This window comes from Parus major, chromosome 9 (assembly GCF_001522545.3).
Source record: "Parus major isolate Abel chromosome 9, Parus_major1.1, whole genome shotgun sequence".
Lineage (NCBI taxonomy): Eukaryota > Metazoa > Chordata > Aves > Passeriformes > Paridae > Parus > Parus major.
The window spans coordinates 7643110-7659848 of record NC_031778.1 but is presented as its reverse complement, the minus strand read 5'-3'; the positions used below and the strand labels follow the sequence as shown (position 1 = coordinate 7659848).

Genomic DNA, 16739 nt, shown 5'->3' with positions numbered 1-16739 from the left:
ATGAGTAGGTGGACATAGAAAAATGGAGAATGAAAAGATAAAGTAAAAATAGAACCGAATGTTCATCCAAAATCACAGCCCTTTCAGAGGCTTAATGTAACTTATAAATGTTGTGTTTGTGATTGGAAAAAAACATAAAGCAATTCTGAATGTATAAGCATGAGTGTGTGAGAGACATTTGATATCCATTCAGTGTTCTGTTAGAAATTACATTAACTACAGAGATACATCTGAGACAATGCCCTTGTATCAATGCCCAATTATTTATACACTAAAATATTCCCTCAGCGCTTTAAAATACAAGGAGAACAAATTGTGAGTGAGTAGGAAACACAACAATATTTCAGTCCTTCCACTTCGAGATGATTTACAGTTTCTCAGAGGCTCCGTGTTTGTGTTTTCATGTGCCTGTTTGTCTGTACCACTCCAGCCCTGATCTCTAAATAAATCGGCTGGGCTTGACCTCTCCGAAGCAGACAGGATCAAACATTTAACACACTGTCATAATTGTTACAGTGTCTGCTGCAAGTGAATACAGTTTCACCGAGGAACTGAGACAAATACAAGGTCTGAGACAAATACCAGAGACGCTGGCTGTGCTTTATTGAGCTGCATTAAATTGACCATTTAAATGGTGTAAACTCCTTGATGGCGCAAACATGATTAGTTCCCATCAAAGCCAAATCACTCCTGATAGTGAGGTGCAATAACAGAAGTTGTCAGGTTGGCAGCAGCGCAGGCTGCTCAGGTAATAGTACTTTAAGACAAATGTAACAGCTCCAACGGCTGTAACAAAATTTTAAGGAATAAATTTTGATGTCAGATACTTTGTTAAAGGGTGGAGTTACTGGGTGAAGCGGAGAACAGGATTTAGCCCAAGTATCGATGACATCTGTTAAAACCAAGCTGGGCTTTTACGATTCGTTGAAACGACACAAAGTAAGGAAATTGTGATTATTTTGGCAAGACTTCTTAAAAAAAACCCCACATACTGGAGCCAAAATATAATAGATTTGGTTGGATTGCAAACCTTTTATTTTATGACATTTGCAGGCCTTTTTTACATTGTCTGTGTTTATTTTATGTGACTTTTTAAAACAAATTAAAATTACATTAAATTACTGAAAAAAATTAAGGTTTCAAAGCATTTTATATATTTTTAATGACGACTGACTCTTCTGGCATTGCCACAAAAATAACTTTAATTAAAAAAAGAAGACGTTTTGATGCATCACCATTCCCATAAAGTTTCTCCTGACTAGTAGTAGATCTGTCAGAGGCATCAAAGATGTGAAAAGAAGAACATTCAGATAGTTTTAATTGAGGACTGCCTATATTTCTGTGTAAATAATAAAAAAGGCACTAAACCTTTTCTTCCTTCTCATTAGGCCAAGAATTCTTGCAGATAATTAAAGTCAGGAAGTACAAGTTTTAACAGTTGCATTGACTGTGCTACACTGTTTTCTAACGCCCATTATCCAAGCAGCCGCTTAAAAGATTTATTTTCTACGGAAAGAGAAAAACACACCAGCTATCTCTGCAGGGTTATCATTAAGGTTCTGCCAGTGGGAGCTCCAAAAGAAATGTTTCAAGGCTAAGGAAAACAATCTGAGCCTCAGAAATAGGAACCTCGTTGTAAATACTGTGTTAATAAACCTTCTTAAAAGCAGTTTTAAGAGCCAAAACCCGTATCCTCCCTAGATATTGACCTAAAATCAAACCAGGTAAAAGATACTCTGTGTTTTAAGCAAAAAAGTGTCACTAAGGGTGTGTTTGTAAGTACTGTTTCACAGATACTTGAATTCGGGGAAAACCAGAGCGATTTAAAGAGAAAACAGCAGGTTCTGAGCAGGCGTGTTTCCTGATCCACAGAATTGTTAGTCAAACTTTAAGTCGCTTTCCAAGTATTTTTTTTAGCTAATCGAGCCTGGAAAGGGTTTCTGTGCGGAAGCTACGGCTAACTCTGGCAAGGATTCGTTTTATCCCAGACGGAGTTGAAAACCCCTCGGAGAGTTTGGGTGCGATTCCCCGAGTGCGGGGTGCCGGGATGCTGCCGGGGGAGGGAGCTGCGTCCGCCCGGAGCGAGGGGAGTGCCGGGGGTGCCGAGAGGGCGCTGCGGGAGCGAGGGAGCTGCCCCCACGGGAGAGAGGGGGGCCCTCACCGCCTCCGAATCTGCGGGAAACTGAGGCAGCGCCGCCGCCAAGAGCCGCGGCTGGGAGCGCGGGGGGCTCGGCGCCCGAAGAGGGAGGCGCTGCGGGAAGCGCCGGCTCTGGAGCTTGCCGAGGCTCGGGCAGCGGGACCCAGAGCGGCGGAGGGACGGAGCATCGTGGGGAGGGCAGCTCGGGAGCTGCTCGCTTTTCCCCGGTCCCGCAACGCTGTCCCTGCAGGGGGCCAGCGCGGCCGGACAGACAGACAGACAGGTCCGGGGGCAGCTCTGTGAGTGAATACGGACCGTCCAAGGACAGTGCTCAGCCCACTGACGCTGCCTGACCGCCCCAAGGCTTAGCGGGCTTCTAAAAAACTACGATTTTGTTGTCAAGGCGCATTTAGAGAGTATTTTTTAAGAAGTCGGATGTTCGGAGCGTTCAAAGCAAAGCGGGGCTGCGGCCGCACAGCGCAGGTTCCCGGGGACCGCCTAAGGGCAACAGCCAACACAGGTGTCCCCGGGCACGGCTCGGGTGGACGCGTCCCGCGTACGCTGTGGACGAGGGGGATGTGCACGAGCTTGTCCCGATGGATTTTAGGGTTCAGAGGGAATCGCTCCGATCCCGGCTTTCCCACCAGCCCGCCCCGCCCGGCCGCTGCCCCGGTGCATAAAAGCGTGAAGGATTGGCACCTTCGCGGAGAGCGCCGGGGCCCGTCCTCTGCCGCTCGCAGGGGACCCGCACTGCCCATCCCTGCCCATCTCTGTCCGTCCCTGCCCATCTCTGTCCGTCCCTGCCCATCTCTGTCCGTCTCTGCCCATCTCTGTCCGTCCCTGCACATCCCTGTCCGTCCCTGCACATCCCTGTCCGTCCCTGCACACCTCTGTCCATCCCTGCCCATCTCTGTCTGTCCCTGCACATCCCTGCCCATCCCTGTCCGTCCCTGCCCATCTCTGTCCGTCCCTGCACACCTCTGTCCGTCCCTGCACATCCCTGCCCATCTCTGTCCGTCCCTGCACATCCCTGCCCATCTCTGTCCGTCCCTGCCCATATCTGTCCGTCCCTGCACATCTCTGTCCGTCCTTCCACACCTCTGTCCGTCCCTGCACATCCCTGTCCGTCCCTGCACATCTCTGTCCGTCCTTGCACATCTCTGTCCGTCCCTGCCCGGCCCCGGGGAGCCGCTGCTCCCGCCAGGTGGCGCTGTTGCTCAACGGTGGCGCCGTGCCGGGCCGGGCCGTGCCGGGCAGGGCGGCGGCAGCTCCGGGGATGCTCCCGGGACGCGGGGACACCGCGGGCCCAGCGCGGGGCAGGTCCGTGTGCACACCGCGGCCGCGGTTCCCCCGCCACTCTGCCCCTCCTAACTTTGTCTTTTCGCCTTTTCCATCATCCTTGGGAGTTCGGGCACTGTTAAGGCCGGAAAGCCCCGGGGAGGGCCCGCCGGCCGCGGCCGCTCGCTGTGCCGCCGGCTCGGGGCCGCGCTCCCACACGGCCCGGCCGGAGCGCCCCTCAGCGCCCGGCCCGGCTCCCCGCGCCGAGCGCCCGCGGGGCGGGAAGGGGCGGGGCGCGCGGCGCGGAGCGGGCGGCGATTGGCTGAGGCGCCTGACTGACGGGCGGGCCCCGCCCCCTTGGCAATGTCTAGCGCGCGCCGCGCGCCCCATGTAGGCAGTTATTCCGCTGGGATAGCGCGGCCGGAGCGCGGCGGCATGGCCGGGGTCCCGATCTGCGCCCTCCTCCCGCTCCTCGTCGGCGTCTGCGGCGCCGTCACCGGCTCACGGGTCTATCCCGCCAACGAAGGTGAGGTTTGCCGGCCGCCGGGCTGCGCGTTGTCCCGGCGGGGCGCCGGGGGCGAAGTTCGGTGTCCCCAGGCGGGCGGCGGTGCCGTCCCGTCCCATCCCGTCCCCTCCCCTCCCCGCCGCTCCGCTCGCCGCCGGGACGGCGCTTGCCCCGCGCTGCCCCGGCCGGTCGCTGCCCGTCCGGCGTCCGCGGACCTGCCCGAGCGGCGCTGCCGGGGCCGCCCGCGGTGCCGGCACAGGTGTCCCGGAGCGGAGCTGCCGCCGCCTGCCCCGCGCGTCCCCCCGTGCCCCGGGCCGCTGCCCCGGCCGGGCCGGGCCGCCGAGCCGCAGCGCTCCCGCGAGCGGCGCCGGGCCGGCCCCGGATCGTAGGGCGGCTCATGAAACCGGTTCTCCCGGGAGCGCTCGGCGGCTCCGCGCCGTTCCCCGGGGCCCCGGTTCAGCCCGTTCTGCGGGCCGGTCCGGGGGAAGCCCGCGGCCGTCCCGGGGTGTGGGCGTGGGGCGCCGCTCGCCTCGGGAGCCCCTGCCAGCTCTGTCGGTGCCCGGCCGTGCTCTCGGAAAGTACCGGCTCTGAGCCCATCGCCGGCTGCGGGCGCGCTGTCCCGGGCGGCGGGAGGTGCGGTGCCCAGCGCCGGGGCAGCGCTCCGAGAGGCGCTCCGGTGTCTCGCAGGTGTGCCGGGACCCCGCCGCTCCCCTCCGCGCCCCTGAGCGGCTCCAGCGAGCCGGGGAACGAACGCGCGATGCCTCAGAGGGAGTTTCGAAGTGTTTTTAAGAAATTGACGCGGTCGGAAATAACATTTCATTTCAAGTGGAAGGGGGATGCGATCGTGCTCCGCACATATGGAAACGTTCAGGTAAACCATTCATTTTAATATTGCCTTTTGGCAGCTGGAATTTAATCTCTTTTATTTGTACCTTTCTGCAGTTACCTTGCTGGATTCCAGATCAGTTCAGGGAGAACTGGGGTGGATAGCAAGTCCCCTGGAAGGAGGGGTAAGTTCTAAACCGCTATCTGATCAAAAGGGTAAAGGGGGTGATTAGTAACTTTCAGAGAGTCCTAATGGCTCGATTATTGTTGATTGTGGTGAGGAGGTCAGATTTCTTCCCTGACTTACCAAGTGAATTACTCTTTGTTGGAGAAACTCTATACTCCCTTTGGATAGTTCTGTCATGGAATAAGTGGAAACCAAAAGGGCAGAAAAGAGGTTTCAGAATTAAGAGATTGGTTGAGGCATGGTCTTAGATGCCTATTTAAAACTGAAATACCAACAAGAAATGTGATCTGCCGACTGAATTGGCATTCTTGACGGCTATTATTTTATCTGTGGACTGTCTCGGCTGGGAGATGTTCAGGGCAATTGCTGTTCTATTTCTGGATGAAGGAGTAGGGATCAATAGACACGATAGACCTTTTGTTATGATGGGACAGCTGTCCTGTTTCAGAGTGTAAACATCGTGTGTTTTGGCATCTGAACAGATAAATTGCAGCTCCCAGTGCTTGACTGTGATTCCTTGAAGTTTCTTTATATGTAGTTTTACAATTGTCTTGTTGAACAGACGGCTGCTCGAATGCACTGCCCAGTGGTGATGTGATGACGTTAAGAGGTTCATTGCTGGGCTTAGAGTCCCTTTGCTTAGAGGGTTGCACGCTAGGTAGCTTTATTTTTTGGTTTGGCTTTATATTATTGGATTCTCCGTGCTGCTCCCTCATCTGTGCCCCGACCTGCAGGGTGCCCAGTGTGTCTCTGGGAAACTCCTTCGAATGTTGGACTCTGGAGTTGCTGGGATCTGGAGGAGACTGTACTTCATGGGACTTTCTTTTAATAAGCAATTAGAAAGGCTTTTTCTTTCTTCATATGAACAATTTAAGGAAAAATGCCAGCAATGCACACTAAACATGAATGTAAAAAAAAAGAAGTCCAAATCCTTTTAATATTAATTGAGTAAAAGCAGCTTGGAATCCTTAAGCAGAAGTAACTAAGTTAAAGTGTTTGAAAAAGGAAAGTGCTGAAAGATCAGGACCTGTGCACAACAAAGCACTGGATTCTTCAGGAAACCTACAAATTTACTTTCTTTTTTGGTGTGTGTTCCCGCTCATAATTAGAAGAAGCAGAGCTAAGGAAACAGCAGTGAGCGGAAGGAATCCGAGGCTGCGTTGGCTGGTGATGCATTATGCATAAGCTCTGAATAACCATAACATGGGAGAATGGGGGATTGTTTTGCTCCCCCATTGTTGTTCTGGGTGAACTTGACTACAATCCTGGCTTGTGCTCCGCCTGAGCACACTGTGCTGTCCCCGAAACTTGGTTTTTCAGAGAGTGGGGATGTGATTGGCAGGCCTGTGGCAGCGCCCATGGTGCACATTCGGTGCTGATTGCAGGCAATTGCCCTCATCTTTTGACAGCGTGGAAAGGTACAGCTCTATCTCGGTGAGACTCGGGCTTCCCTGTTAATCCCGCACCCTGGAAATGTCGGTTAATGAGACGGGGTCTTTCGGACACCTCTCCAAGGGATGTCTGTGCTGTGCATTAAAACACAACTAAAATACAAGTTGTAATAAGTCGGCAGTGGAATCAATGATCAGAGGACAGCTGTATATTATTAATGGCTCTTGGATTCCCCCTTTCTCCACGTTTTTTTCTGAAAGCGCCATGCAAGCTTGAGAAGGAAAAATGTGTGCTCTTATTGTGGACGTGACTCGTTCCACTAAACCTACATACGTGTGTTCTATTTTTAAGCCTGTAGTGAAAAATTTAAGAGTACATGGTCTGTTTCTGAGATACAGTGCTTGGAAAGCATTTACTTTGCTTCATATGCTGCAGATTTATTTCAAGCAGCAGAAACAAACTCCTTTATCTTCCTGGGAAGAATTTTTCCTTCAGTGTTTTTCTTAAACTGTGTATACTTTGTTTGTTAAAAAAAGGTATTTTTCTAGATCTGGACCACACTGTTCCTGGGGTCTGAGTGTTGTGTGGGTAAGAAGGCTGGAGATCAAGATAGTCATTTAGCAGTGACTAGCTATATAGTAGCCCCAGAGGAATAAATGAATTGCATTATGAATGTAATTAATGATTTACTCTTTCTTTTCACAGTTGAAAAGCAGGTTTTGTGCCCAGAATGTTTTAATCTGCTTCATTAAACTGTGGGAAGAGCTGAATTATAAAATTTAATTTCAGCTTGAAAGCAAAAAGTTACAGTTTTGACCACATACTTAGAGTTACAAGTCATTTGCAGTGGCTGGAAATTTTGGTCTGTAGGTTTCTTTTCAGCTCTGTTAGAAAGATGCTCTTGGGTTTGTTTTGTAATTTTGTGCCTTAATGAAATATAAAGCCCAGCTCTGTACATTTGTGTGCTGGTCAGCAGATGGGTGTGTTGAGAACACGATCCAAAAACTTGCTGAATTCAGTTGCTGTGTGTCTGTTGACCTCAGCGGTCTCTCTATTGAATCCTCTAGCAGCATCCTCCATTGTGTGAATGCACTAAAGGAAATCCCATCAACAAGTATTATTTCCCTCTGCTTCTTCCTTTCTCTTGTACCACACACAATATTGGTAGCGTAGGCAATCTGAAGATAAGCAGAATGGAAAGTGATGGATCATAAAGACAATATTGTAACAGTAAACTAGCTCTGTGGTGCTCTAAATTAAACAAGTCTGTCTTCTTACTAACAATGTCTTACACTTTACATTGATAGATGACTTTTTAAGATATATTTCTTCCTTTTCTCTGGAAAGGAGTGACATGCTGAGTATTGATTTCCCCTCTCCTTCATTTTAATTTGCAGTTATCTCTAGGCAGCAAATAAAATATTATTCTTTCTGCTCCTAGTGACTCATGGTGCTAACTGCTGTCATTCTGTAAACAGATTCAGCTAAGCTGGAAGCTTTTTAAGTAAAAATCACTTGCATGAGAGCAATCCTTGTGAGAAGAATGCAGAATATTATACGAGAAGCCCCTTCATCTTAAGAAGGCTTCTGTTTATCAAAGCTATGGCTTCAGTAGTTCTGAAAAGCACTTCTGAGAAGTATCTTTAAAGTTCTTACTGTTTTCTAAGGATAATCTTATATGATTCATTGTATTGTCTGTGAACCTAGTCAGCATATCATTATCAAATATTTTTATAGGGAAGGATAAGTTGAATAATATAAATTGAAGTGCTATGGTTTTGCTGTTTTGGTTTTTTCTTTTCCTGGAAAGTTTTCTTTTCCTAATGCCCCTACTTTGCCTTCTCTCCCTGTCAGTACAGCAGTGTGATAAACTTTCTTCTGTCCAAGAGAATACTTTGACCAATTTTTTTCAGAACTGTTGAGTATGTGTGCTTTCCTTTTCTGAGTTCATTATGCTGAACTCCTGCATCTCCCCATTCTGTACCCACCTTGGATTGCATGTGTTGTTGTTGTTTCATAATCATGCTGCCTAGTTGGCACTTCTGAAGATGCCTGAACTTGATTTGAGGGGTGTAACTATTTTGAAGAATGCTGCTATCCCAATCTTTCAGCACTTTCTCTCTCTGCTAACCTTTTTGGGATTTTGATAATATGAATTTAGCTGTTCCCTGACATTTACTCCAGAAAAAAAAAAAGAAAAAAGATGTGTAGTATTTTTCCTTTTACCTTCCCTCTAGTAAGAAACTGTTTAGATAACAAAGTTATGGTGGTGTTGCTGGTAGACTGACAATGTTGTCTCTTTACCTGTTTTTCCTTCTCTAAGAGCTACCCAAGTCAAGGACCTGGTTCTTTGTAGACAGCCATTTCTGCTGCAAAATAGAATTTACTGAGTCTGTCTGGGATATTGGTAGCCCAAGAAAGTAATTGGCAGATTAGAGGAATAATACGGGATCACTTAAGAGCTTTTTAAGTAAGAGGTAGCAATGCCTGAAATGTGATTGCCACTCTCTCTGTGACTTAAGCCATGCTGTGTCACCTGTTGGATATTCCCAGGTGCAAGGCAGGGTCCATGAGATACCTGCTGCAATAAAACCACTGCAGGTCAGTGCTGCTCTGTGAGTCTGTAAAGCTCTGTGCTCTAGGCAGTGTTCTGTGGACTGAGCTGTACTGCAAATAAACCTGTCAGTTGAGGGAGCATTCTTGCATTGGTTCAGAGGGCCCTTAAAACACATGCTTGCTTCTCGAGGCATGAGGGGATTTGGAATTTGTTTCTCCTGAGCAGGTGCTTCCTTTAATGTCCAAGTAGTTGAAGTCCTGGTTATGGCTTGGTCTGCTGGGCTGTTTTTTGGTCTGTTTTGCTGTAATGGAACAAGTGCATCTTGTTTTTTTGTGAAGCTGTTGTTCCTTTTAATACTGATGTATTTTCCTCCTCCTTTGCCTCCCTGCAGTGGGAGGAAGTGAGCATCATGGATGAGAAGAACACTCCGATCCGCACCTATCAAGTCTGCAACGTGATGGAGCCCAGTCAGAATAATTGGTTACGAACTGATTGGATTCCCCGTGAGGGGGCTCAGAGGGTTTATATTGAAATCAAGTTCACGTTAAGAGACTGCAACAGCCTGCCAGGTGTCATGGGAACTTGCAAAGAGACTTTCAACCTTTATTACTACGAATCAAACAATGATAAAGAGCGTTTTATTCGCGAGAGCCAGTTTGCCAAGATAGACACCATTGCTGCTGATGAGAGCTTCACCCAGGTGGACATTGGTGACAGGATCATGAAGCTGAATACAGAGATCCGGGATGTGGGGCCGCTCAGCAAGAAGGGGTTTTATTTGGCTTTTCAGGACGTCGGTGCCTGCATTGCTTTGGTCTCTGTGCGTGTGTTCTATAAGAAGTGCCCGCTGACGGTTCGGAACCTGGCGCAGTTTCCAGACACCATCACTGGGGCTGACACCTCCTCGCTGGTGGAGGTTCGCGGCTCCTGTGTCAACAACTCGGAAGAGAAGGATGTGCCAAAAATGTACTGTGGGGCAGATGGTGAATGGCTGGTGCCCATTGGCAACTGCTTGTGCAATGCTGGCTACGAGGAGCGCAACGGAGAATGCCAAGGTAGGATGAGCCATATTGAACTGTTCATTAGGGCTCGGTGGAATGCATAATTGAATCGGAGACGAGCGTAAATGGACCAAAGCCAGTGATTAGCAGCCCTCTGGGATGTGGTGGGACAGAGGGGTCTAATGAAGAAGTCCAATAGCTCCAGGTGGCAAGGCTAAGAATTATATAATGCAAAACAAATGATACTGCTGAAATAGGCAGAAGGTGAAACACATTTTCTAGCAGATGCCTAAATTTGATTTGGCTTGTGATAGTCACCAAAACGTGGATGACTGCAAAGCAGTGCAGTTGAGCTACTGTTATTTGAAGAGACAAATCTTTCAAGGGAACTTTGTTAAACACAGGAAATTCTGGCAAAGTCAACTTTGGAAAATGCAGTAGGTTAAGAACCAGTCTGGGAAGCAGGACAGGAGTTTTAGCTGGATTACTTTTCCACTTTAGGAAGTGGAAATCTTTGGTGCTTTACTTGTTGCAAATTTCTAGCACTAAATACCCTTTGATATTTGACACTGCTGCCTTTGTTAAATATTTTCATTTCTCAGAGAGTCTCTATTGTCAGTTAAATAATAGAGGTGCTAGGATACTCTTAGAAATGCTAAAAGTCTCCACCCCACCCCACCCTCCCACACACACACATACACCATCCTGTGTGCTGCAGAATTAGGGATTAAAGTTTGTATAAAAGAAAGATTTGCCTAAAAGAAAAAACCTCAATGCCTATATTCTCTTTGCATCCCTTTTCTGGATAAAGAAGCTGTAGAAGGTTAGGGAAGGAGAGAAGAGAGTTTATAAATAAAATATCTTTAGCCTCTGCTTTGAAAGTCTTGCTCTTGTAAGCATAAATTAAGATCAAACTTAAATGGATTCTTGCACAGGTCAGTGAGCTTAATTTTGCTGGGTGCTGAATTGAAGGTGCTAAGCTCCTTCTGGGATTTGGAGCCATGTTTTAGAAAAGGTTCTTTGGAGTCAGTTGCCTCATCTTCATGTGTGTTTTACTAGAGCATTTTTATCATCTTGAGACTGAGAACAAGTTAGCAAAACAAGTAACTGGCTCCTTCTGTGATGGACTCCTAAGAGAATGGTGTCTTTTGAGTGTCCTACTTGATTTCTTTTAAATGGTAATTTATAGTCGATATGAAGTTCATTATTATGCACTGAAATTAAATTTTGGTAGGAAAGAACTGCAATGTGTGAACTTCAGCCTTAATTTACTGAGTTTTTGCTCTATGACAGAAGCCTAATCTGTGGCATAGTGGCAACAAAATTGCCATGGGCTGAAATTACAGAGGACTGAAGGATGAGGTGCACAGTGACAGGGCATCCTGTCTGGGGTAAAATAATCTGATTTTTCTTGGGGTTTTTTTTTGTTTTGTTTTTCTGGGGTTTTTTTTGGGTTTTTTTCCATCCTGTGAGATGGAAATTTGAAAGCCTATTTGTCACAAAGTGTGTGAAGCTGTGGCTGTGGTACTGCCTGGGTGCTGCTGGGGAAGCCCATTGGTGGCTGGGGAGATGCTCTCTTACAGCTCAGTAACTTCTGAGCAAATCTTCCTGACACCTTACCAGCCTGGGCTGTGAGAGAAGAAAATGAAGTGGAGAAGCATTTATTGGTTTATTGCACAGAGATGATTCCACCTTCTCTTAAAGGCCTATTAGGTCAGCACTGGGTCACTCTGACTGACACAGATCATCCATTTTTCAGTGTCAAAGGCCCAGATGTGGTAAGCTAATTGTCCAACAAATCCTGTGTTGTTCAGGGGAAATCTCTTGAGGTTTTGCTGATGGGCAGTGGTTATAGTGGCATACTTTTTAAGCTTATTTTTGTAGTGTTGGACTAGACCTTGGGGATGATTGTCAGCTTACCTAAGGGCTGTCAGCTGCATCTGGAGATGTTTGGGCTCAGGAAACTCAGTTCTCCATTTCCCAATTAAAAGGAAGATCAGGTGATGCCATATTGACAAAGGTGTTAGAAACATTCTGTCTCTTGGGCTCTGCAGAGTGAAGTTGGCCTGTGCTAGTCATTTTGAGAGTGTTCGAGCCAGCGCATAATTGAAAGTGCTAAACTCATTTCATCAGCTGTTACTTGTGGTTTCCTTTTCTCACATTTGCCATTCTCCAGCCAGAACAGTTAACTGGGAAGCTCCTCCTGATGAACTCATGAAGCTCACCAGAACTGTGCAGCTTCTCTATGGTTTCCAGCAGGCTGTTCAAGCAGTTTGGCCTTTGACACTACTGAATGAGGCTTCCCCTTTTCTTTCCACTCTTAGCTTAATCGTTCAGCTAATGTTCTGCTCTGACAGGTTTTTGGAGGGGAGGAGGAGGATGAAGTGCGAGGATTCCTGTGGTTTTGATAGAGAGGACTGGGGGCAGGGGAAGAGACTGAGTTTGGGAAAGGCTGTGATGTGAAAGGGCGCTGGTGTGGGACGGGAGCTGGTGAGCAGGTTCCACCTCAATTGTTTTTCAATAGGTTGACTGTGGCAGGACAAATACAACAAAAGGTCAGAGGTTGTCTGTTTCCTCATCCATCTTCCCCTGTGATCCTAGGGTCAGAGTTAGGATTGATTAAGATCTTAAATGTTTAACAAAAGCTCAGTGGGCAGGAATAGCTCTGGCCAGTGGACTGGGGCTTTGCACTTGTTGGGAGACCCCCAGTCTATGTTGGAGCTCCTTGTCCTCTCCTGGGACCTGCTCCCTACCACACAGTGCTGGGACAGACCAGTTGGCCCTTGAGTTGTCCTGCAAGCTGCTTCAAGTTCACTCACCCTCCCAACTTTTAAATAATACATTTTCCTTGAGATTCTTCTGCCTAATTTCTGATGTGTGTGTGGGAAGCGTAATGGAAAGCCTTTTCACATCCAGAGTTCTTGTAGTGGGAGTTAATGACTTTCTGACCTCAAGTGGGATTTTTGAAAAATTGTGTTGGTGGTATGGAGGTGTTTGAATATGATGACAAAAAACTGTCCTTTCTCTGACTGCTATTTTTTTTCCAGTTGACTTTATTGATGATGATTGTCTTACTGAGCATTTTTTGCTCCGTCTGAGCAAAGTACTTAATCCATATTTAATTGGAAGCTTCACAGGCCTGTCATGGCAGTGGTTGTGCAAAATTGGTCCTGATCAGTAGAAATTTTAGGTGAGCTCTGTTTCTTTGCTTGCTGTAGCAACTTGTATCTGTGAATTAGATGCCAAAAAAAAAATAATCCAGTTTGCTATTTCTACTACTGTTTATTCTCCCTCAAATGTTCTATGTTAGTGGCTATCCCTTTAGAAGAATATGAATGTAGAATATTGTTGCTGGAATATGACTATCCCAAATAGTGGCACATCTCAAGGCTAAGGCAATTAGTGCTTTAGGGCAAAGCTGAGACATAAAGTAATTTTAAACTTCACTTGTACTCATCATTGTTATGTAAATTGTTTTGTTACACATTAATAAAATGTGGTTTGGATTTAGTTACGATTTCTTTATGATAAAACACGTATCTTTCTAACTCAAAGGAGGAGGGGGGAAAACAAGCAGGAAGGGAGAAAAGACAGATTAAAGAAGCAATAGACTGTAGCCATCTGTGATGATTTTGATGCTGTGAAATTACAAATCTCAATTTTAGACCTGCCATTTAGTATAAATATGTGAGACAGTTGAGATTTTTACTGTGATATTGTAAAGGTTATGAGAGCCAACAGCTTTGTCTTCATCTACACTTGCTTTTTCTGAGTTGTGAATTGGCCAATTGGCAGAAAATCCAGTGTCATTTAAAATATGGCTCAGTCCTGGTTTCATATCACTGCTGTTTTTAGAATTTTCCTTCGAACTTTGATAAGAGCATCCCTAAGAAGTAATAATTTGAATGATAAGATTCTTTTTATCTCAGAGGCTTTGAAGAGTGACTGTGATCACTGAAAGCAGCAGTTCGGTTTACATCAGAAGTGTACAGTCTAATTATATGTTTTTCTGTGATAAGATTCTTGGATGGTGGATTTTTTTAAGGGTGGGGAAGTAAAGTAATTTGTGTGTGCTTTCCCATTTTAGTCATAGATAACTTTTTTGTCAAAATAGCACTGATGTGCAGTCTGTCTGCACAAAAGGGTGATCAGAAGGGTGACTAAGACTGTGCAGATTTGAGATTTCAGAAAGATTTTTTTTTTTTTTCAGGTTGATTATTTTTGGCAGGGGAAAAAAATGCACAGACCCAACATGTTACGTTTTAAAAGGAGCTAAGAAGACGGAAGCTACAGGCGGGGCCTGGGAGCGATACTGAAACACAGTCTGTCTGAACCAAATTTAGTTGGTTCTCTTCTCTGCTGATTTGGTTATGTTCTCATGTAGCTCAATAGATCTTCCAAGGGTTGCTCCCTCTGTGATTTTTTTGTACCACCTGGTGCATTTCAAAATCTGCATTTAAATGTCATTGCAGGAACTCTATTGCTTTTCTCCTGCCTGGCCTCCTCAGAAGTCAAGTTACAGCTGCCAAACAATTGTCCCTTCATGTATTGCTTGGAGAAAGGCTGTGATTGCTTCCTTTTGAATTTCTGACTAGACTTCTGCTAGTACACAGGGGAGCAATATCTGGTTCTTATTCTGTGTGTTATTGGTGAAAAGCACAGTCCTCAGAACCAAAGCCATGTGAGCTTTGTGGTGGTAATGAATTTCATGGTAGGTCTGGGTAGTCAGTCTTTAGTGGGACTTCCAGCCTATCTTCTGGTTTGTGTTCTTGTAGGATTAAAAAAAAAAAAAAGGCAATCCAAGACTTTCCAGACAACTCATCCAGTGTGTGATGAGTTCAGTATTTAGATCTTGGCTGGGTAAGGGTTATTATCTGTCTAATAATATGCTCCACTGAGCTTGGTCTTTATTGTGCTTGTGATTAGTGATTAAAGAAATGCTCAGCAGTACTCTAAGGTCTTTTGAGACTGCATCAAAAAGCCCCCCAAACTTGTGAGATAAATATCTTATCTGGTTTCGTCCCATTATGTGACATCCTTTTCATATGTTGCAGGGAGCAGGTGAGGTCACACAGTTTTGTGAATCAGAGACAATTAACACTCCCATGACTAAACGGCCATTTTATGAATATTCAGAGCCTGCTTCACCTCCCTGGGAAGCAAACATGTTGGTTCCCTTCTCCTTCCTCCTGCTAGAGACTAGGGAAGCTGTCCCTGTGAATGGGGATTGGCAGCTGTCGGCCGCTTTGCCTTTTGCATGCAGCGAATTCCTCATTTACATCTTTTGTATACACCCTCATGCAAAGTAGCACACCCATTTCCCCATTTCACAAAGGAGATAAGAGCTTCCTTTGGAAACGACAGCCAAAATCTTCTTCTGTTTATGCAGAGCTCAAAAGATTTGGATTTTATGCAAATGAATTCTGTTTTGGTTTTTTTGAGCTCTTTGTTTAAGAGACAGTATAATATTTGCTCAGTGTGCTCCTCATGTCCTGACCATGGCTGGTTGGTGCTCCTGGGACAGAGTGCAGTTCCCTTCCAGCTGCTGTGTGGGACAGCGCTGTGCCCGAGCCCTGAGCACCTCTAAAACCATGCCTGGGCGTGGAAGCTCCACTTGTCATGCCTGGAGGGGCTGCAGGCCCTTGGGTGTCATCTCCAGATGTTCACCAGTGATGACCAAGCTCTTCTGTAGCTGCAGCCTCAGCTGGGGGATGATGGGGTTCAGGAGGTGGGGTCCCCTCCGGGCTGTAAGTGTGCACTTAGGGCATGAAAAAGCAGCACTGCAGTTCTGACATTTCCTATGCTTTGTGCCAAGTACCTGCTCAGGCCTGGGCTGGTGCCCTTCCCTTTGCTGTCTGGGCTGGCCTTGGCCCATGGTTATGGTGTGGTGAAAAGGGGCTCCCAGCACTTGGGTAAGTAAACATGTAGAAATGCTCTGCTGTCTTTATTTATTGAATGAAAATAATCTGTGAGAAAAGTTCTGCTTTCTTAAGCCTCATGATTATACGAGAACCCATATTTTATTTTATTTTTGGTTTTAGTGGCTTTCTTTTCTTTTTAACTTCTCTTTATTTCAACTTTACTTAAAATTGCCTTTGGCTTGAAATAAAGCTGAGGCTCATTAAATGCTCCCAAAACATAGGCTTGTTCAGAATGGATTTGTTGAAAGGTTTATTGATATAAGTTAGAACACATGCTGCATGAATGTACTGTATTTCTTTTAAGGACTGGTTTTCATTTTGTGTCTTTATAAATCAGTGTTATGAAATTGGGACCCCGATCGTGTTGGGGCTACATCCTATAAGAAACCAGAAGGAAAAACATGGTTGTGGGGGGGTTTTAGTTTTTGTTGGATGTCCAATTAGTGTTTAACTTGAAGGTAATTTCACAGGGGTAGTAAACTGCGCAGTGTGAAACCTGGTGGCATAATTAAATGGAGGAAAGGCTCTTTAAAACAACAAAGGAACGTGCAAAAACTTTGCTTTTGTCCTAACAGTCACCCAGAAGGGGAGGTCATGCTGTTCAAAGTACAATATGGATGGGCTATTAAGGTTTGGAGGGAAAAAAAAGCAAAAAAAAAAAGCTATACTATACATTTGGTATTTGCTTTGGCTCATTTAGTCATGGATGCCTAGAAAAACCTCCATTTACTGGTCTGCTTTTTCTACTTCCCTTAGATGGGTGGGTTTAAATCTCACTAACTTTGAGTTAATCTGTACAAACTCACTGAAGGAGGTGTGCTGGGAAACAGGCTTTATATTCACTGGGGGCCTGGTGCTGCACAGCTCAGGCTGCAGAGGAGCAGCAGGTTCAGCAGCCTGGGCTAAGGTGGGGTCCTGGGCAGGAGGAGGAGGAGG

The 16739-nt window shown here is 46.3% G+C and overlaps 1 protein-coding gene across 5 annotated transcripts in view; it reads left to right on the top strand.

Moving 5' to 3' along the window:
- The first annotated feature begins 3800 nt into the window (after positions 1-3800).
- EPHA4 (EPH receptor A4) overlaps positions 3801-16739 on the top strand; it is a 106625-nt gene continuing 93686 nt past the window's right edge. For 3 of the 5 annotated variants that reach the window (XR_004498685.1, XR_004498686.1, XM_033516691.1), the window contains exons 1-3: positions 3806-3941; positions 4863-4930; positions 9273-9936. Coding sequence is in view for 3 of the 5 variants with exons in the window: in XM_033516691.1 (XP_033372582.1) it covers positions 3851-3941; positions 4863-4930; positions 9273-9936 (823 nt within the window). In the remaining 2 variants the exon portion in view is untranslated. Of the gene's footprint in view, positions 3942-4862; positions 4931-9272; positions 9937-16739 lie in introns of all 5 variants that reach the window. The other 2 variants (XM_033516692.1, XM_033516693.1) reach the window with 2 other exon arrangements.